Genomic DNA, 21,434 nt, shown 5'->3' with positions numbered 1-21,434 from the left:
TAGATGGACTTTGGATCCAACGTGACTGAGACTTTGCAGAAGGCGGGCTATCCCTCTGCCAAAGATTAAACAACACACCCTGTTACAGCCAAGATAAGCCCTCTTTAGAAAACCTTTCGTTTAGTATCCCTCATGCAAGTTTGTTTCAGATGGAAAAAGTATTCAGATCCTTTACTTAAATAAAAGTACCAATTCAACTCTATCACAAATAATACTGCATTTAAAATCCTACTTAAAGTAAAAGAAGTACAAAAGGGATCAGGCCCCTTCTCAATAGGCCTTTCTCACAGTAGATATTTGGACTTGTCATAGCAGGAAAGCACAGACGTTACAAATAACATTAACAATGGCTCTATTATATTCAAGTGCTCCAGTCATCATTAGTTACATCATAATCACATGCAGTTTGGGGCGAAAAGCATGCAGTTTTTTGTTCGCCTATATACTAAAATGCTGTATTTGAATATTTCTGCATATTGGGGTCCCTAAACAGTCTTAGAATTACATAAATTGTGTATCACTGTAAAGCTGAGACTCTTGTGGATCCAATGGGCTCAACTGTTTTCATGTGTGATGATGTTAGTCCCCATTTCATTGTAGTGAGACCATTTTTTGAAACTTGACCTCATTGCATAAAATGGCCAGTGGTGACCTCTAGGATAATCACAGCCTCATGAAACTTTACAGCCACAAACTACAGACCTAGAGCATTCAGAGGATGGATGGCTTTCCTAGCTAGATTGACAATAAGGGGGTTTCTGAACAGTTTCTACAACAGAAGTGCTCGCCATCCAATCGCCGAGAAATGCAATTCTTGCAGAAATCTCCAAATGTAAAAAGTTTTTGAAAACAAATCACAGCACGGCTTTTTCTATGGTGTTGCTCAAGGTCTCTGTGTCTTAATGTGGTAATTTATTGTGGTAACAGTCTCTTCTGCACTATATTCCCTTTTTTAATAGTCCTGTATCACAGCTGTTACCCTGCACTATATTCAGTTTTAGTAGTTTTCTTCATCTCCTTGTGTTTTTATACCTGGTATATTTTTTTATACTTTGTACTTTGCACTGCTATTTTTTTTACTGCCTTTTTACTAACATGTTTTGCACTATGGAACTGTGATGCTGGAAACTTGAATTTCTCTCGGGATCAATAAAATTACTATCTATCTATCCATCTATCTAATTTGGAGGGATTATTGATATTTTTTATCAATTCTCCAGTGATACAAAACTTGTTAAATTTAGCAACAAACCTGTGTGACAAATGGTATCAACCCAAAAATTGCTGCAACAATTTAGGAGACATAATAGAACATGAGAATGACCATCGCATACTTCTATCAATATGTTCTATGCTCTAATACACTTTCAACTGATTAATTAATTTATTCCGTCCTGCAGCTGTCAGACTCCACAACCAGCTCTTCTCCCAGTAGACCACATACACACCAACAATCTGACAAGAACTGCACTTTACTGTACACCAACTGTCTATCAGTACTACTCAGGTGTAATTCTCACTGTGCAATATCATTTTCCACTTGTGCAATTTTGTTAATAGTCTGTTTATTGTCAATACTGTATATACTGCTCCTATTTTTATACTTCCTTCTATTAAATGGTTCATATTTGGTTACACTTTGTTTAGCTCTTTTTTTACTGTTAGCTGATGGATCTTATTTTTTGCACTATCCCCTTTGCTGCTGTGCACTGCACATTTCCCCACTGCGGGACTAATAAAGGAATATCTTATCTTATTAATTAATCTTTATCTATTATTAATGACTAGAACAACTTGACTAGAGCAACTTGACTCATTTAATTGCTGTCTTGTAATTGCTTTTCCTCATGTATCTGTTTTTATATTTTTTCCCACTCATAATGTTGTTTGGTTATGATTACCCAGAAATCATTATAGATATTTAAATCAATATCTTCCTCACAAACACTATCCATACACTTCCACGCAACACACACAAACACACTTATCTTGTTTGATATATTTACTGTATTGTTATTATTATATATATATATATATATATATATATATATATATATATATATATATATATATATATATATATATATATATATATATATATCTTGTCCTAATTGTTTGTTATCACTATTATGTAGTCATATTATTACTTTATATTAATCTTGTCTCTAGGTGGAGGCTTCAGATAAGCCCAGTGGGTTTTTTGCCTCTTCCTGCACTGTATATTATTAATTAATTTATTTGTTGTTATGTTGTATAGTCTTAAATTGTACAAAAACAAATAAACAAACACACACAGTGCTGAGCTGCAAATTAACCTAAAGGTTCCCAGCTTTCAGATGATGTGCACCACTTCTATGTGACATCTACTGTTGACTATTTATCTACCCTTGAACATCCCCTGTCCCCCTATAACCCCTATAACTCTAAACAAAAACAGGCTGGAATGGTAGCAACTGCCAAACAACAAAGCTCTCCCATGGTTACTCTGCCTTTACTGGAGTAAAGTTCAAGGAATAGTGTAGCCTTAGTTAAAATGTGACTTATTGAAAGGCAGCAGTTCAATAAATCTTTCCAGTATTGCAGTGGTGCGTTCAATGACCCCATAGACAGTCTGACCACACAGAAGTTAGCTTAATTTAGCCTCTTTGTACTGTACTTGTCAGTGGTCAAGAAACGAACAATAACAGTCAGTTTCTTTATGTTCAAGTGCTTATCAGTAAAACCTTTGCAGATACAAACACGTTGTTCCCAAAAAACACACAGAACCACAAAGACAAAACAGTTAAAGATGCTACTAGCATAAAAGTTGTATCCTCTCCTGACAGTTGGGATTAGCACATGTGGAATAAATTAACATAATTATCAACACAGACTACTCACATGTTGCCTCCGACGCTGCTGAATGTCAAATGTGTTTATCCTGAAGTGAGTTACATCCAGCTCGTTATTTGCTTCTCAGAGCAGTTGTACATAAACTCCCTCTGGAAGGAGAGAAGGGAGAAGAGAGGAGACCTTCTCGTCGTCTTTATTCTAACGTTCGCCTCTTTTCCCGCACACATGGTCACACTTTCCGTTGAGACAGGGGCGTCACGTGTGTCACTCCTTATATGGTCAAAATGACCATATATGGGATGGGTCAAAACGCCTCGATGCTGGTTTTAGATATGAAACAGCTCCGCCTAGTGGACGCTGACAAGAACAACAACCAACACTGAATTAAATTTAAAAATGAATAACTACTTCTACTGCTGCTACTACTGCTACTGCTGCTACTGCTAGTCTACTACTACTACTACTACCATATTATATTATATTATATTATATTATATTATATTATATTATATTATATTATATTATATTATATTATTATATTAGTTTTAACTGTACGTTGAATATGGAAAAATGACAATAAAGTTGAACTTGAACTTGAACTTATATTATATTATATTACATATGTATATATATATATATATATATATATATATATATATATAGTCTGTTTATTGTCAATACTGTATATATTGCTCCTATTTTTTTATACTTCCTTCTATTTAAATGGTTCATATTTTGTTACACTTTGTTTAGCTCTTTTTTACTGTTGATGCTGGATTTATTTATTAATTCATTAATTCTTTTATTTATCTATTTATTTATAATCTTTATTTATTATCTATAAAATGTATATTTTTATTATATATATATATATATATATATATATATATACATTTATTATTCCTAAATTCATCTTGTGAATACTACTAATACTACTACTACTATTATTATTATTATTATTTCTATTATTATTATTATTATTATAATAATAATAATAATAATAATAATAATAATAATAATAATAATAATAATAATAATAACTTAATTGCTCCAGAAGAGTGTCCTGGAACTCTAATAGGTGTTTTTTTAAATAATAATTATATATATATATATAATTTGCTCTATAATAATAACAATACAAACAATTTATTACCCCCCTTATCAAGAAGAAGAAGAACAAGAAGAAGAAGAAGAACAAGACGATATTAAACAGTTTCCTAACTTGTTTCTCATATGAATCCTGGCAAAGAAAATGTTTTAGGAAAATTAATATATGAATGATGTTGATTCTCACAGTTGGCTCAAAGTACCTCTATGTATCTGTGCAGGGACTCTCCAAAAATAAGGAATTGCTTGATTATACTGTTAAACTCAAACAAAGATTATTTGTAACTCTGTTCATTAAGTTCATAACTAAGCATATCCCAGTGCTAGAAAAAAAAAATATGGCAGCCAATAATGGGCAGTTCTTACTTTACTAACTAAATTATTACTTTTACCTTTTTGCACAAGAATTCTTTCAGTATCCAGTACATTGGCAAAATGTGTATTTTGAATTGACAGTACTTTGAGACCCCTTTTCAAAAACCAGGCACAACTCAAGTCTGTGAGCAGTCAAAGAGTCAGAGAAAACCGGAAAAACTGGACACCTGTCATCTGTGGAATGATGGTGAGGTGATACCATTGTCCTTAAGATCACATGACCCCATTATGTGAAAGAGAAGAGGATTTAGCCTGAGAGCAGTTGTCTGCTCTGACGTGTCTTTCCTAAAGTATCTAGAGAGCTGTTAGTTGTGTGTGTTTAGAATCACTCACAATGAAAATCTTTATTTTTCTAATGTGTATGTGCCAGCTTCTTCCTGTGCAGCCTGGAGACATGGAGCGCTGTAAGTAAATTAAACACTATGATAGCAGGCTATTTGTAGTTTGTCTATAGCCTTGGTTTCTGTTGACTCTTTGTCTTTTTAACAGACGCCGATTGTGAGAGTTGCCTAACAACAGCACGAGGTATGTTGGATTCAGCTTGCCCTATAGTGCAAGAAACAATGGTTTAAAATGATACACACTGAATTATCACTGCCACTTGTTTTGACTATTTTCTTTAAGATATAGAAAGTAAATAAAAGCATATGCATACTGCCCTCCAGAGATTGAGAAAGCCCTGAAGGAAGCCCCAGCTGAGAGCAGACAGACAGTAGTTGAGAACCTCATCAGCGGGGCTGTGTGTGACAAACTGCGGTCCTACAATCATGACAACATCTCTAAGGACAAAATAACATCCTCCTGCATGCACTTGTTAGGTAAGATCAGGAGGAAATAATGGATTTGCATATTTTTACTTACGCATACTTAAATAATAATGTATTTTTGAATCCCCATCCAGAGTCTCATTATGACCAGTTCCATGTGGCTTTGTTGAATAAAGAACCAAAGCATCTGGATATAGTCCTGTGTTATGAGCAGTCCATGGCATGTGTAGGGGTGAAACGCCAGTCTTTTGAGGTAGGCCAAACGTGTAGACATTGATGTTAATAAGACTAAATTGCTGAGAACTAATATTGTTTGACTTTGTCTGACAGAGTTCCAAAACTACCTTCTCAGAAAGTGCCATTGAAGCTCTACTTCGGGACAACAAGGAACACGTGCGCATTGCTCAGCCTGTACATCCGGATTCACCTGGGCACTCTGAGTTGTGAAAACAGCAGTGTCATTTGCTCTGTCAGTATAATAAAGACATCATTGAAAAATATTGTCTGCATTGTATTGTATTGTATATACGTATATATTTGCCCACTCCCATGTTGATAAGAGTATTAAATACTTCCCTTTATGTCCCTTTAAGATACATTTTGAATATGTAAAGGGAGATTTGTATTTAATAGTAAAAAATATGCTTGTTTTATGCAAATGTATGTATATATTTGTTATTGGAAATCAATAACAACATAAAACAATGACAGATATTGTCCAGAAACCCTCACAGGTACTGCATTTAGCACAAAAAGTATGCTCACATGATAACATGGCAAACTGCAGCCCAACAGGCAACAACAGCTGTCAGTGTGTCAGTGTGCTGACTTGACTATGACTTGCCCCAAAACTGCATGTGATTATCATAAAGTGGGCATGTCTGTAAAGGGGAGACTCGTGGGTACCCAGAGAACCCATTTTCATTCACATATCTTGAGGTCAGAGGTCAAGGGACCCCTTTGAAAATAGCCATACCGGTTTGTTTTTTTTAGCGAAAGTTTGGAGTGTTATTTTGCCTCCTTCGTGACAAGCTAGTATGTCATGATTCCTCAGGTTTTCTAGTTTCATATGACTCATCAACGCCCTAGCTTTAAAAATTCAATGAGGTGAATAATAATTTGTGCGTATAAGGAAAGAGAACAAATAGTCAATATGATTAAGTTAAATATGTAAGTAATGAATTGGTATTCTGGATTGATAACAAATGTATATTTTGATAAGGATAATTATATCAGTAATTAATTTATATTTCTGTATGACACAGAATAAAGGTAATAATTATAGTTAGAATAATTATAAATAATAATAATTATAGTTGGACAAATTTAGGAAAATTTAATTAGAGTATAAGTATGGCTCAATAAGGAAGCTGGTTAATAATTAATAATTGATTTATGGAGAAGGGGTGGGATTAAATAAGTTTGTACTTCTTCTCACTCTTCGAATATGTAAATCAAGGCTTCAAGTGTTTGACAATTTATTTTTCTTATGCTTTTCATTGTATGTGAATACTACTTGTTTCTGACTGTCCTCTTGTTGGTATGATCATTCTCTTTTTCTTTATTTTTTATTTTATTTTTTTTGTATTCTACATGTTCGAAATACATTTTGAAATGAAAAAAATGTCAAATGTAGATGGTGAGGTGGAAGATCTCGTTCCATTTGTCTCACCCTTCCCACCTTTACTTCCCCCTCAGTTACTCTACCCGCATCTTTCCCTCCACATTTGATCAAAACATCCCATAAAACATAAAAAAAAAATCATTAAAAAAAAGTGTGGGTGAAAGTGTGAACAAATGGATGGAAACGGTTGCTAATAGCAACATGGGTAGGTCGCATGGACCATATTGGAACGCGGCCCATACGCGCTGTTGCTAGGAGGCGCTGCAGGAGCCCGGAAGAGTTGGAAATGATGATGATGATGGGCAGCAGAAGCAACCCGAGATTGAAGGAGAAACACAAGGTTCACGTTGCAGCCACAATTTGTTGGTTCTCTGCGACATCTGTGCGCGTCTAACACTCATAGGAGACAAGGAAAGCAAAGGAAAGATCACCTTCTCTTCATTTTTTTTTTGAAGGTAAGAAAGGTTGTCATTCCTGCAGAGCACATCTGGATTAAAACGCTGGTTTCAAAGGATTGATGCCTTCACTGCCGGTACAAAAACAAGAAAACCCCACCTTTGCTGTGCTGTCAGCTGCAACGTTAATGCATCTGTGTAACGTTAGCTACTGTAACGAGGCAACTGAAGGCATGCATTGTAGGTTGAATGGTCATTTTAATAGGTCAACTCTAGAGTAAAAAATTACAATGCAGTTTTCATTGAAATGATGTTGTAATTTCATGCATAAAACAGCTGTGTGTTTGGGTTAACGCCCTGTACGTGTTCCACTACCTGTCTGTGAAGGGTCCATCTTGCTGACAGGCATATTTCATAAATAGAAACTGTATTGATAAGACACATGATTCCATATGCATTACCATGGGACAGAGAAATGCAAGTGAGTCACCAGCAGCATGGTCTGATAGAAAGGAATGACAGGAATGTGATGAGTGTGATAAAACCCATTAAGAGCAGACAGACACTCTTTGTTTTGCTCTTCCACACATGATACCAGATGATGTTGCCTCCAGTGATCCAGCTCAAGCTCACGTGTCCTCCACCACCCTTTTCTCTCTCCCATTTGTATTTAACAGCTGGGGTGGCGAGGCTACATGCTGTCTGAGCGTGGATGTGTGGGTGTCCAGAGATGGAGAGCTATGAGGAGTTCTGTCTGCGGAGTTTGGCCTTACTGCAGGAGGAGGGGAAATTCAAGAAGACCTCATGTGAGCCGCTGTGGTCCCTGAAGGCTCTCTCTGTCATCTGCTTCCATGGAAGAGCCGTGCTCTCGCCTCTGGTGAGGAAGAAATAAACACACATGAGAACTGATCCTACATTCCTGTCTACACCTTTGTATATATAGATTTGTAGTACTTCTCATTATTACATACTACACTCCTGTCTACACCTCTGGATATATATTTGTAGTACTTCTCATTATTGCATACTACATTCTTGTCTACACCTCTTTATATATATATATTTTAGTACTTCTAATTATTACATATTACATTCCTGTTTAAACTCCGGATTTATATTTTAGTACTTCTCATTATTGCATACTATTCTTGTCTACACCTCTGTATATATATATTAAGTACTTCTCATTATTGCATTCTACATTCCTGTCTACACCTCTGTATTTATATTTTAGTACTTCTCATTATTACCTACTACATTCCTGTTTACACCTCTGTGTACATGTACTACTCATCATGCATATACATACTACATCCTGTTTACATTCAGTTTTCCCATCTGAAATACTGTCGTCAACAAAATTACAAATTTACATTACTATTTTATGTTTACTTATGTTTATATTTAAGCCCTATATTTTAACAGCACTATTGCTTTAGATTATCATTTTGCTTTTACTTTTACTTGTGTGATTTCCCCTTTTATTTATATATATATATATATATATACATGTTTTATGAGCATTGTTGAAGGAACCTGAGACCAAAGATTTTCATTGCCGACGACTGCTTTGCTGGAATTGACAAATAAAGAACCTTGAACTTTAAGATGTAGCTAAACCAATTACAGTTTCTAAAGTTTCTTCATTAAAAGCAGACAGAAAGCGTAGCTAATAGATGCTTTTAAGACGTGTGGAAATGGCTTGGTATCCAGAGCGAGTAATTTGTTGACTGTCTGCTTTTTAATGACACAATGTCTGGTTGGTTTCCCCTAGAGAGTCTGTATCTGTCCTGCTGTGGCTGTGTTTTCATGCTGCATAGTAACAGAAAGAGTTGCACCGTTCAGTTATGTATTTTTTATTTATTTAACTAGGAGTAAAAAACTCATTGTGATCTCTTTTCAAAGAGTGTCCTGACCAAGATAGGCAGCAACACAGACATAAAATAAACATAACAATTTAAAATGAAGACAAATTGAAGAATCCTAACAGCCAAATGTGCTTGCTTCAAAGTCAGATGCACTTAAAAGACGTTCAGTGAGACCAGCTCTCAAAGATTCAGGTCATTTTGTAACTGATTACAAGAAGAGGGAGCAGCATACTTGAATGCCCCTTTTTCCCACTTCAGCACGAACTTTGGGGACAGCTAATAGGATTAAATCCTGGGAGCCAAGACAGTAACTTCCTGTACTTTTTTGAAGGATGTAGATCCGTAGATAAGATAGAAGCAAACCGAGAATAGCCTTATAAATAAGAAAACGTGTTTCAGTCTACGGCTGGACAAGGCAGACCATCCTACCCGAGCACACAAAGAGCAGTGGAGTGTAAGGGCTTTAAAATTGGTAATAAATCTCAGTGCTCCATGGTAGACAGTATCCAGCGTGCGTAGGCTTTGAGAGGATGCATGCATGTATATAACGTCGCCATATAGTCCAGCACAGACATAAAGGTGGCAGCGACAAATCTCTTTCTGGCCTCGAAAGAAAAGCAAGACTTGTTTCTAAAATAAAAACAACATGAGTTTTGTTTTGTCAGCATTTAAAACGAGTCACACAAATGATGCTTCGTATAGTATTATTAAAAGCTAGTTGTAGCTGACAGAGAGCCTGGTTTGGTAAAGACGAAGTAACAATGAGAAGGATGTTATGATACACATTTCAGGCATAAAACACAGACGTGCACAGAGATATCATAATCGCACGGTTTGACTTGAATTAAATGTAACATTTAAGGTGAAAACACATTTCTTTATGAGACCTACTTAATATATCTGAAGCATGTGGGCTGACTATTAGATCAGCAGTTGGCAGGGGAGAGAGAGAGAGAGGAGATAATTGATGAGGAGGAACACCAAGGCGGTTTGATGTTAGTCAGGAGAATCCGTCTGCTAGTGACTGCTGACAGAAGGAGTTCTCAGGAATAGTCACATGACGGAGAGGCCAGGGTGAGGCCGAGGATCGTTGAAGATATCTCCTCCACTCAAACAAAGGAGACACAAACACATAGCGGAAGAAGAGCTTGTGTTATCAATAATAACTGCAAATAGATCACAAAGTCATGAAATACATTTTGTGTCATAACGATAATCTTCTTTCATGTGTTGTTGCTTGAATACGTTCAAGCCAAAAGTGAAGCTCAAGAGGTACACGGTTTTGAACAAGTGTTAACAAATAGTGTGTATTTTATTGTTTTTCCAGCTGAGTGCAGAGCAGCGCAGTGAGATGTGTGACCACAGACGGAGGGCGGTCCAGCTGGAGGTGGACAGGCAGAACCAGCAGAGGAACAACCTTATGACCCGGGTTCAGGACATACTGGAGCAAGCTCAGGTCAGTAGCACAGTATGGGCTTACAGTGAGCACTGAATCATCAAAAGTGAATAGCAAAATCCATAAACATATACAGTATATGCCACATAGAAAACATAGATTTTAACCACTCTCTGTTCAGAAAATAAAACATCAAGCCACTTTGTTTATTTCATATAAAACACTTCATCTAAATTTCTCAAATGTGCCCAAATGTGAAATAGGTCTGTGTGCCATTCCCACGATGTCACACAAAAACTAAATTACAGTCTGCCCCGGAATCTCTTGTGACTTTTGCAGACTTGAATACAGGTTGTCTGACTCAACGACGTCTCTGGTAGGCTGTGCTATTTTTACCTGATGATGGCCCTCTTTTGTCAACTCAACGTCCAAAAACGATATTATCCACTTGCAAATCAGCTGTTGTTAGGAAATCTTTCAATAAACGTGATTGGCCAGTTATCGGTGTGGTAAGAGGATGTAAGGATTCAATATCTCAGTTAGGATTAATCTGAGGTTTGCTTGGATTGGAAGTGACAGGGCCAAGTTAGGATTGGATTATTCTAAAACTTGAAAAACGTCCTTGATTTTAGCAATTATTTGATGATTGGTCATCATTACTTATTGTCTCTGCACAGGAACAAAAAGTACCAAGTGAAGATGCTGAAAAGCTGCCAGTTTCTAAATCCGCGACAGTCAGTGGCTACACCCTGGTCACGGACTCTCCAGGACTTCCCAGAGACCCTGGGTTTGGGCTTCAGACGAATGATCAGCCACGCTCTGAGACCCCCATCCTCAACGGCTACAAGGCAGTGGAGGAAGTGATGGTGGAGAGGGAAGAGAAGAGCGCGGAGGAAGAGGAGGAAGAGGAGGAGGAGGAGGAGGAGGAGGAGGACATCAGTTTGGACAGCCTTCTGAAGAGATCAAGGGAGTATGTGAAGAGAGAGCAGGGGTCAAAAGTTGTCCACACGGTCACCAGGACTCCTCCGCCGGAGACAGTCTTTGACAAGGAGAATAAGAGCTGCAGTCCCAGGAGGGATTCAGGCGTTGAGTTTGGATTCAGTCTGCACCATAGCCCTATTGGACCACCTCAGACCCAAATCCAGCAGCAGACTCTTTACGACCCCAGTCCCCAACAGTGTGGCTGCCTCTCACCTAGTCTACCTGACCGGTATGCTCGTCTCCCCAGTCCAGAGTCCAGCATTATTCCTCGTGCACAGAGACGCAGACCACGTCCAGTTTCTACAGGGAACATCCATATTTCGTTTCCGATCGGCCCGACAGACCTTATCCCCCGAAGCCCAGGAAGGTCAGGGGAAGGTGCTGGCATGGCAGATTGGGGAGAAGCACTCTTAGGCGCCCCAGATCATTGGGGCTCGATGGGGAGTGAAGGCGGTGGCGGCGGCGTTAGCGGTGACAACCGTCGTTCCAGCCACTGTGGTACCAGTACAGTGCAGGAGACCTGCAGCCCCGTCAGTGCCTCGGGGCTTAGCCCGATGGGACACCACGACCACCTGGCTGCAGGATTTCGCAGGCGCTGCCACACCCTGGACAGCCAGCTGCACGGCTACCACTCTGGAGTTAAGCACATAGACCGCAGCCAGGAAAGGGTTCCTCGCTTCATGGCAGGATCGACATGGATGGCTCAGAATTGGCGCACCCCTGCAGCCCCTTTAAACCAGTCGTATGACGTAGATATTCCCTCACCATCTCTGCTGAGGCCCCGCATGACTCCTGACTTGGCTCAGGTGACACTCAGGATGGAGCCCGATGACCCTCAGGGGACAAACAACGGAAGGATCACACCAACTGTCCTCAGAAATGCAGCTGAGGCACAAGCCAGCAAGACAGGTGAGTCTCTCTTGAACGGTTCCTGTAATGCACACTGTAATTTCTAAAATCTTAAATTGTGCCATTCCTATTGAGATCACCGCTTCTCCCACTGCTGCAGCTTTTAGGTTAAACATTGTATGATGGAGAGGCAGGGGAGGTGAAGTAAAATCTTTAAAAGGTAAAAGACGAATGATTTTACGTGTATTTATTTTTGCACATCAACAGAGGAGACCCAGAGGCGAGCACAGGCTCTGGAGGACATGCAAAGGCGTCTGGAGGAGGAGCACGCCTTGCAGATGTCGCTGCTCCTGGCTGAGCAGGAGAAAGAGCAACAGCACCTCCGTCTGGTCAGCATGTGGAATCACACAATATCTATTCTAAACAGAAGGAGATACCAAACATGTATTTTTTGTGCACTATTTTATCAGTTATTTTATAAATTGGCAAGAATTATTTTGTTGTTTAGTTGCAATGCAGAAGTGTGGATTTATTCTCTTTTGCATAAGGTTAAAGTAATGAATTGTGTGTGTGTGTGTGTGTGTGTGTGTGTGTGTGTGTGTGTGTGTGTGTGTGTGTGTTAGGAGCTTGAGGAGACAGAGAGAAGACTGAAGGAGCAGCAGCCAATGAGTTGGGATGCTTGTGGGTGGAATTGCAGGTCTGTGAGTGACAGCCGTCCTGTTGTGAGCCCCTCCTGCCCGGGACTGAGCCCCGCCCATACACCATCTGAGCGATCACCTGGACACAGTATAGGTACCACTTCACCATGCTCACTTATTACTGTGTTGACATTTGTAAAAACAGTAGTGACAAAATACTCAGAGTCAGAAGAGTAATGTAATTCATTAATTCTGGAGAAAGTGTTGCAGAGGTTTTTTTGTTTTATCCTTACCCTTTTTGAAAACCTAATACTGGAGCTTTCTGTCAAGATTCAACATACTAGCTTGTCACAAAGGATGTTAAATAACGCTCCAAACTTGCGCTAAATTTTGGCGAGGAAAAACTGGCATGGCCATTATCAAAGGTGTCCCTTGACCTCTGACCTCAAGATATGTGAATGAAAATGCGTTCTATGGGTACCCACGAGTCTCCCCTTTACAGACATGCCCACTTTATGATAATCACATGCAGTTTGGGGCAAGTCATAGTCAAGTCAGCACACTGACACACTGACAGCTGTTGTTGCCTGTTGGGCTGCAGTTTGTCATGTTATGATTTGAGCATATGTTTTATGCTAAATGCAGTACCTGTGAGGGTTTCTGGACGATATTTTTCATTGTTTTGTGTTGTTAATTGATTTCCAATAATAAATATATACATACATTTGTATAAAGCAGCATATTTATACGCTCCCATGTTGATAAAAGTATTAAATACTTCACAAATCTCCCTTTAAGGTACATTTTGAACAGATAAAAAACATGCGATTAATCCCGATTAACTATGAACAATCATGCGATTAATCACAATTAAATATTTTTAATCAACTGACAGCCCTAATTTATACCTGTATAAGACAACTCTTCATTTAATATTTAAACAAGATAAACTGACCATCGCTTGCAGGTTCAAAGACAGTTGAAAGTAACTGTATGTTTGTTTCTCCAGGTTTTCCCAGTCCTGTAAGCTCCGGTGTGTCCTCTCCCTCTGTCCAGCCTCCCGTCTATCTGTGGGGGCCCACATGGGCAGTTAGCAAACCTCGAGCGAGGCTGAGTTTGGTGAGTATGACCAAGTAGACAAGAGGGTGTGTGTGTGTGTGTGTGTGTGTGTGTGTGTGTGTGTGTGTATGTGTGTGACTGCATGTGTTTACAGTATACGCACCTTTATTTCTTCCCTCTCTTCACGTTCCCGTCTTCTTGTGTCCTTGTCGTGTCCTCCAGGTTCTGACAGCAGCGCAGCAGAGAGCGTTCTGTCGAATTGGCGCCATCATTCGCGGCTTCCTCACTCGCAGGCTGCTCAAAACAGAGAAGGTCAAGCACCTTCGCCAGACCATCATGGTGAGATTACACTCTCACCAACACGCTAATAATGTGCAATTGAAAACACCAATGGGAGTGTAATAATGGATATTTAAAGGTGCTATTGATAACATTGATAACATTCAGCCTCTAGATGTTCTCCCTCTCCCTTTTCATTGCTTTCACTTCACAACAAGTGGTTGCCAGGCACTCACCGCCAAACGGCAGTTTTTTTCCACACTAACTGGCAACTTGATCGCTGACAACCGACACAGACATATCATGTCAAATATTCATCTACATAAAAATGTTATCAATAAGACCTTTAATTAATTGATCATCATGTTAGCGACTGGGACAAAACTGTATGTTTACGAGTGTGTCCTGTGCATATGTGTGCTTAGGATACGCAGGAGTTCATCCGTTCATTCAAGACTGAAGCTCCACAGAAGAAAGGCCCCTGCTCAGCACAAGATCGCTCCCTGCAGGAGAGAGTTAGAGCCCAGGTATGAATGTGTAGTTATCGTCTATAGACAGCAGAGGTCCGTCGTTCTTTGTGTTCACGTGTGCATCTTTTTGTCCCTCAGTTACGCGCAGCCCTTTTTGACGTCCACGACATCTTCTTTGAAATGCCTCTGGGGGATCGGTTAGCGTTGCTGCAGCAGGACCGGGAGCTCCAAGCGGAGAGGAAGCTGCGAGACATGGTAACCTGGGAGACATGGTAACCTGGAAACACAGGCCTGCAACCAATCACATAGCCACATTTAATCAGGAGAAGGTGACATTTGTTGCTCCTCTTTTAAAGTTCAGCCGTCTTTTCACTCTCAACTAACTAACTTGAGTTTGTCTGGACAATTTGCGTAATGTTTACCAAAGTATAAATCAAAACAGTCATGGCTAGGGGAGTCAAGATTTCGATTCTAAATCGGATTGATCGATCAAAATTAGCTTCCGATTTCGATCATCAAAAACGAAAATGTTCGTGTGCAACTTTTTGGCCAAGACAAAGGCGACGTGAGACGATGCAACCGGTGGCCTTCATCGCCGCTAGTTCTTTGATGTCGGCTTAGTGTGTCCCCGGCTTTACAGTGAAGAAACAATGTTTTGTGGGAACCTTATAACATGCCTCGTCTTATGCTGTCGATGTCAGTACTTCTATCATAAACTATGTTCTTTACTGACTGTGTCGAAAGGAAAAAGCCAAGGGCCCCAAGGAGAGAGTGGTTCTGTCTGCTGCCACACAGAGGTCTCTGGACAGGAAAAAGAGGTAAGATGGAAACGCAGCCTTACATTGCAGATGGGATCTGGTTTTAGATGTTAATGTTTTCCATGATCAGCAGTGTTTTTATTGTATGCATTTGGTACTCCGTCAGGGTCGGTGAATCCCCAGCTCAGGCTAGGAAGATGCAGCAGAAGCCAAAGAGCCCCACCACTAACAGGTGCTTTATAATACTCTCCGTTTTTTTGCATCATACTGCATTTCACTGTGTTTACTATCCCCAGAAAATCACTTCTCTAAATACATCCTTCCTTCCTTTCCCAGAGTCCTGAAGCCAAGCCAAGGCCAAAATTCTCCTGTTCCAGGCCAGCTGAACCGCCAGGGGTGAGTTTACACTCGTTTCACCATAATTGCAAAGTGCCTTATCTTGCTATCATAAATCACATAAACTGTCGTATGAAATTTATTTGGAGATATATTCCTCACTCCACTACAGAGGCCCTGTTCAGACCTGGCATTAACATGCATCCTGAGTGATCGGATCACAAGTGGACAGCTTTAAGTACGTCTGTTCACAGTCACACCTGGCATTACAATGCGTCTCCACATGCGTCTCCAGTGACCACTTGTGATCCGAATCTCACTTCCCCGCTCTATATGCAAATATACTCGTAGTAAGCACACGGCTAATACAGCAGGCGTTGTGATGTAATATTACATGAATGTCAGTAGTAATATCCTACATATTCGTGAATTTGGGTATATCTTATTAACATGAAAATATAAGGTTATTGTACCGAGACAGCACCAAAACAAAAGCACCGACACATCTCCGACAGTATGATAATAATGCACTTTGCATGCCTAGTCTGATAGTCTGTAGACTATGTAGCCTTAGGATACAATATATTTGAATAAAATACAGTTGTACCGACAGAATACAGGAGAGCACGGAAGCTGTTTCCATACTGCGAGGCAGACCAGCGCTCGCATCAGCCTGTCTATTAACATGAGGAACGCAGAGAGACCCTGCGGATCCAAGCGGGATGTCAGTTGAGTAGGCGGTCCTTTAATGTGGCCCAGGACACATTTGCGTACACACTGCTAAAAGAATGTGGCCATATATGACCCAGACCACCTCTGGATGTGATCTGAGTGATCGGATCTCAATGCATCCTCAATGCATCTTGAGTGCGTTCACACCAGTACTTAGAGCTGTCCACTTGTGATCCGATCACTGAGGACGCACGTTACAACCAGGTCTGAACAGGACCTGAGAAAATGTTGAGTGGCTTGTGGGGTTGCTCCTGTCCTGATTAACAAACATTACACCTATTGTATTTCAGCCGAAATCCAGTAGCGGATGTCATACTTTTGCTAACTAATGAACTGTAATTCCAACATCATTTAGGCAACAGTGTACAAAAATGTATGGATTTCAGCTTTTACCGTTGACTTTACAGTCAGCTAAAGCATGACCGTGGCTGTTTCCTCTCAGGAGCTGGTACAGAAAGACCCCGGAGGAGAGAGTGAGGCGGTCTGACAGCCTGAAGAAGCAGCACTCTCTGGGTTAACAGGTGACTCAACATCCCCTGACCTGTGTGAACTTGAATTTTTAGTCTTTGAATACAAACCTCGCACCACTGAAACGCCAGTCTACGCTGCTAATACGATTGTCCAATCTATCTTCTGAAATTCAAATGATTGTATTCACTACCACGCTTTAGCTCGTCGATAGACATCATCACAATGTCTTTGTTTCAGCTTGTTACTGTGTGTGGAGTATTTAATGACAAAGTAGGTACATTGTACATTTTAAAGAAGAAAAAAAAGTATCTGTACTTAAATGCAAGCTAGAAGAAGGTCAGAGTTAAAAGGAAATAAGTCAACATTTGTTATCTGTGCCTCAGAACTATGCCTTTGCTATCTGTAACATTTTAGCATGCTTATATTTACCAGTTCAACATCTAATGCTTATAGCTATAAGTGAATTTACAAACATCGGTCACGTAGTTTCTATAAAAAAAGAGTATTTAAGTGCTTTGTTCAAGGGCTTTGAGTATCCGTTTGTGCTTTGTTCCTTTTATTAAATGGTGCTGATTTTACAGTAATCGGAGACATTTCACCGTGTTTCAACATTTGGCTTAAATCAATGCCAAATGAAAAAAAAAAATCTAAATGTATTTGTTTACACACTGTTACCTTAAAGTAGCTTCACATAACAGGAGATGCACAGCAGACACTGAGTTAAAGTAAATTATTGAGAACATGTCAAGCAAAGGGTCAGACTCTGCATAAAACAATATAGATGTGAACATATTATCTAAACTCATGTTAAGGAATACACCCACTTGTTCACTGCTATACCACATTGACTTTATACATCTGCATCAGTAGTATTCAGTGTGTTGATGTTTGCAGACGTTGCTGTGCGCTCTTTTAAAAATTTTTTTTTTTTTTTTTATTTAAAATGCTAAATTGTCATGTTTTCTATGACTAGAAATAAATTCTGAAATTATTTGAATTTTCTGGACTCTCATTCATGATGAAATGGAAAGATATTTACCATGAAACTGGCTTGACTCATAAGCCACGCAGGGGAGGAAATGACAGTTAAAGCTGGGGTAGACAGGTTGGAGTAAATATTATTTAATATTTTTTACTGTCACTATATCCTGACAGTAGTGCATGAGACAGATAGTCTGAAACAAATCATGTGTCTCTTTGTCCTCCGGTGCTCCTAACGGCATCTGCAGGATTTCACAGACCGGAGGAAAACAACCAATCAGAGCCGAGCTGGAGCCTCGCCGTCACTGAGCAGCTGTCATTCACTCGCGAACTCAGATCAAACGGTCAAACTAGGCCGCACTGATCAAATATGAATCAATATTTTGTTACTGTAATGCCTATTTCACGCCTCAAATGTTTTCAGAAACATCTTGTAGTGTACTGTTTAGCTGTAAAATGAGAAAGTTTGTGACCCGGCAGCCATGTTGAGATCAATTTAGGAGATACCAAGCACCGCGAGATGGGTCTGATTGAAGTCGAGGAGGGGCGTCCCTGTAGCATAACAGGATCGCCCACTGCTTTGATTGGCTCGTGGAGGAAAGGAACGCCCACTTTTTCTTCTCCTGTACTTTCTCAATGCACAGCTGGTTCTGACCGTTATTACCATATTACCACATTACCACACGTACTTCATCATAAAGACACAAAAAACGGCAGCAGACAACAGTAAACCAAGATGAACTTGTGGATGTTCATGGTGGCAGTTCAAGCACACATATTTGGATATTGTGAATTTCTATATAGCCACCTCTCCAGCCATACCAGAGATTTGTCTCCACTATCCGAGGCAGCTCCTTAATTCATATTTCATATAATTATATATTTCATTTTAAGTTTTTCTTGCTATGAACACCAGAGGGCAGTAGAAGTCAATGTTTCGCTGAGCAGATGTTTTGATTTCTCCCCACAGTATGCATGCAACATTTGAAAATGGAAGTTTCAGTGATTAAAGATACAGTTTTGATTGATTTAGTCAGAGTGTGATTTAATTCAATGAACAACACAAAACATTGACAAATATTGTCCAGAAACCCTCACAGGTACTGCATCTAGCATTAAACAATATGCTCAAATCATAACATCAATTCAAGCCCAACCGGCAACAACAGCTGTCAGTGTGTCAGTGTGCTGACTTGACTTTGACTTGCCCCCAAACTGCATGTGATTATCATAAAGTGGGCATGTCTGTAAAGGGGAGACTCGTGGGTACCCATCGAATCCATTTTCATCCACATATCTTGAGGTCAGAGGTCAAAGGACCCCTTTGAAAATTGCTATGCCAGTTTTTCTTCGCCAAAATTTAGTGTAAGTTTGGAGCGTAATTAAACCTCCTTCGGTTTTATAGTTTCATATGCCAGCATCTTCGCTCTAGCTTTAAAACTGAGTCTGCTACAACTAAAAATCGCAAGCTGCGTTAATGAAAGTAAAACAAATTCGCGCTAACGCGCCATCGTAACTTTGACCGCCCTAGTATTTATGCATGTCAAATCTGGCACAACATTTAAAAAAATGATGCGACTGCATTGACATAACCATAGAATCCAATCAACACCTCTCTGACACTATGCTAATACTAAGGATTAGGGATGTCCATAATTAACCGTTTAACCGTTAACCGACATAAAGCATTTCAACCGATTAACGCTATCGGTTAAAACGGTTTAAAGAAATGTTAATAATTAACTCAAAAGCTGAGCGGCTCAGAGGAGCGGCTCATCACTTTAAGGAGAAAAGCTGGTCGACCTTAACGGGCCACCTTAAGAGGCGGAGCCGGAGTTGCAGGATACAGGAAGTCGGCTCCGGTCTCTGGCTCACTTGAGCGGAGCGGAGGAGTTGTAGTTTCGTAGCATTTATTCACCGTCAAATAAACTGTACACACACTGCACACCTACGATCACAACTATAATGCCACCAACAACCTCACACTCACCACCAACACACACACACACAGTCTGTTGGAAACTCGCTAAAGTTACGCAGACTACGTGTGCGGCGGCGAGCACGAAGCCTTCGGCAATGCTAGAGCTGCTAACGTAGCACAAACACACACACTGTTTGTTGGACACTCACTAAAGTTACGCCGGGCAGACACACAGCTGACAACCTGCTAAACTAAACTAAATGTGCGGTGGAGACTTTTACTGGGAAAGTGGCTGCATGTCCGCGACACTACACGCAGCATCGTAGCTGCTGAGTTAACGCTCCCGGACGGTGAACTGGGACTCCCGTCAACGAATATCGGTTAATAATCGGTTAACGGGGGTCGGTTATCGGTTAAGAAATTTTTTCAAAAATTAGCATCCCTACTAAGGATCATAAAATGTCGGATTTGTTTCCAAGCTACTGTATTGGATTGCAGTGGATGTAGCTAACTGTACCAAATATACTGGCAACTCTGAGTGACTCCGCAAATGAGCTACCCCCGTTCACCTGCCTCGAGTGCCAAGCCCAGCTGACCAGACCTTTCCATGACCCTGCTCAGTGGTGACAGCTGCACCCAGTCTCTATGGAACAACTCACCATCCAAGAACTGGACAAACAACGGCTCCTTCAAGACAGACAGGCAGTCAGACCAGGTCTTGAGCAGGACCTGACTCAGCCCCAGCCACCCAGGTGTGCCCTGCTCGGCCCAGCACAACAACTCTTCTATTCACCCTGTTTACCTCACTTTAACCTCATTTCCCCTCATTTCCCAGACCCCGGGAATCTGAATCATAATGTGAGAATTAATAGACAATAAAAACTAAGATCTCAAAAGAGAGGAGAAGGAGGGAGAGCAGCAAAGGTGCAAAAAAAACATACGATTTGGTGCAGCTGTGAACCAAAAATAGGCAAATCTTCAACCTGCAGGACACCTGTGTTTACTCTTTCCTGGGTACAGTACCGGTGTATCTCTGTGGCATGTACAGCCACTTCCTCTGCCCAGAAAGGGTCATTTTCAGGGCATGGTCTTTAAGACGTACTGTAAGCAGTATGAAACGAAACCTGGCTTACCCCTAGACTTGCACTAAGAACCACCACGAAATGTCCTCAGCACTAGCTATATGGTGCTCTGTAATCAATGTTGAATGTTGAATCATACACTTCTAGGGACTTTTACTGATGAAAATATCTAAATTAATACAGTAAGAATGTTTTATTTGCAGCATGTATGTAGTCAGACATTTCCTGAAGTTAAATATATCAGTCATTGTTAGACATTATTTATTAAATTTTTTCCTGCAACCAAAACATTTTAAAGAATAAAGATATTTCCTTTATAAATTAGTGGTATTTTCTTTTTATTCTTTATTCTAGTGAATATAATCCAAACAATCTTATTTCCATATGTATTTTGTATATACAGTTCCTTTTGTTAACACCTTGTTTTGAAAACCGGACGTAGTCACACGTGTATACTTCCTCTAACTTCGTCAAGTCTGTCGCTAGCTCTCCCGTCAGCTCCGTTCTCTTTAT

The 21,434-nt window shown here is 40.0% G+C and overlaps 2 protein-coding genes across 4 annotated transcripts in view; one reads left to right on the top strand and one right to left on the bottom strand.

Moving 5' to 3' along the window:
- Positions 1-3,072, bottom strand: part of sun1b (Sad1 and UNC84 domain containing 1b) — a 38,650-nt gene extending 35,578 nt beyond the window's left edge. For both annotated transcript variants that reach the window (XM_074656711.1, XM_074656717.1), the window contains exon 1: positions 2,881-3,072. The gene's annotated coding sequence lies outside the window, so the exon portion shown is untranslated. The remainder of the gene's footprint in view (positions 1-2,880) is intronic.
- Positions 3,073-7,019: 3,947 nt separating this feature from the next.
- On the top strand, positions 7,020-17,934 carry ccp110 (centriolar coiled-coil protein 110). 2 transcript variants are annotated; one of them, XM_074656694.1, is made up of 14 exons: positions 7,020-7,160; positions 7,778-7,977; positions 10,296-10,424; positions 11,042-12,254; positions 12,462-12,583; positions 12,818-12,986; positions 13,842-13,951; positions 14,114-14,230; positions 14,596-14,697; positions 14,779-14,895; positions 15,385-15,458; positions 15,565-15,630; positions 15,735-15,794; positions 16,909-17,934. In XM_074656694.1, exons 2-14 carry the CDS (start codon positions 7,813-7,815, stop codon positions 16,982-16,984), a joined length of 2,520 nt encoding a protein of 839 aa, XP_074512795.1. In that variant the 5' UTR covers positions 7,020-7,160; positions 7,778-7,812; the 3' UTR covers positions 16,985-17,934. The 2 variants fall into 2 exon arrangements, with proteins under 2 accessions (XP_074512795.1, XP_074512796.1); XM_074656695.1 differs by lacking the exon at positions 7,020-7,160 and adding an exon at positions 7,221-7,340.
- The last annotated feature ends 3,500 nt before the right edge of the window (positions 17,935-21,434 follow it).

Source organism: Sebastes fasciatus, chromosome 13 (genome assembly GCF_043250625.1).
Source record: "Sebastes fasciatus isolate fSebFas1 chromosome 13, fSebFas1.pri, whole genome shotgun sequence".
NCBI lineage: Eukaryota > Metazoa > Chordata > Actinopteri > Perciformes > Sebastidae > Sebastes > Sebastes fasciatus.
This window is presented reverse-complemented; position numbering and strand designations above follow the sequence as displayed.

Bases quoted from the DNA above. Each gene is read 5' to 3' on its own strand.
- ccp110 (XM_074656694.1), top strand. From the start codon at position 7,813: ATGTGTGGGTGTCCAGAGATGGAGAGCTATGAGGAGTTCTGTCTGCGG. The intron at 14,231-14,595 runs GTGAGATTACAC...ATGTGTGCTTAG, and splicing joins ACCTTCGCCAGACCATCATG to GATACGCAGGAGTTCATCCG. The intron at 15,795-16,908 runs GTGAGTTTACAC...GTTTCCTCTCAG, and splicing joins GGCCAGCTGAACCGCCAGGG to GAGCTGGTACAGAAAGACCC.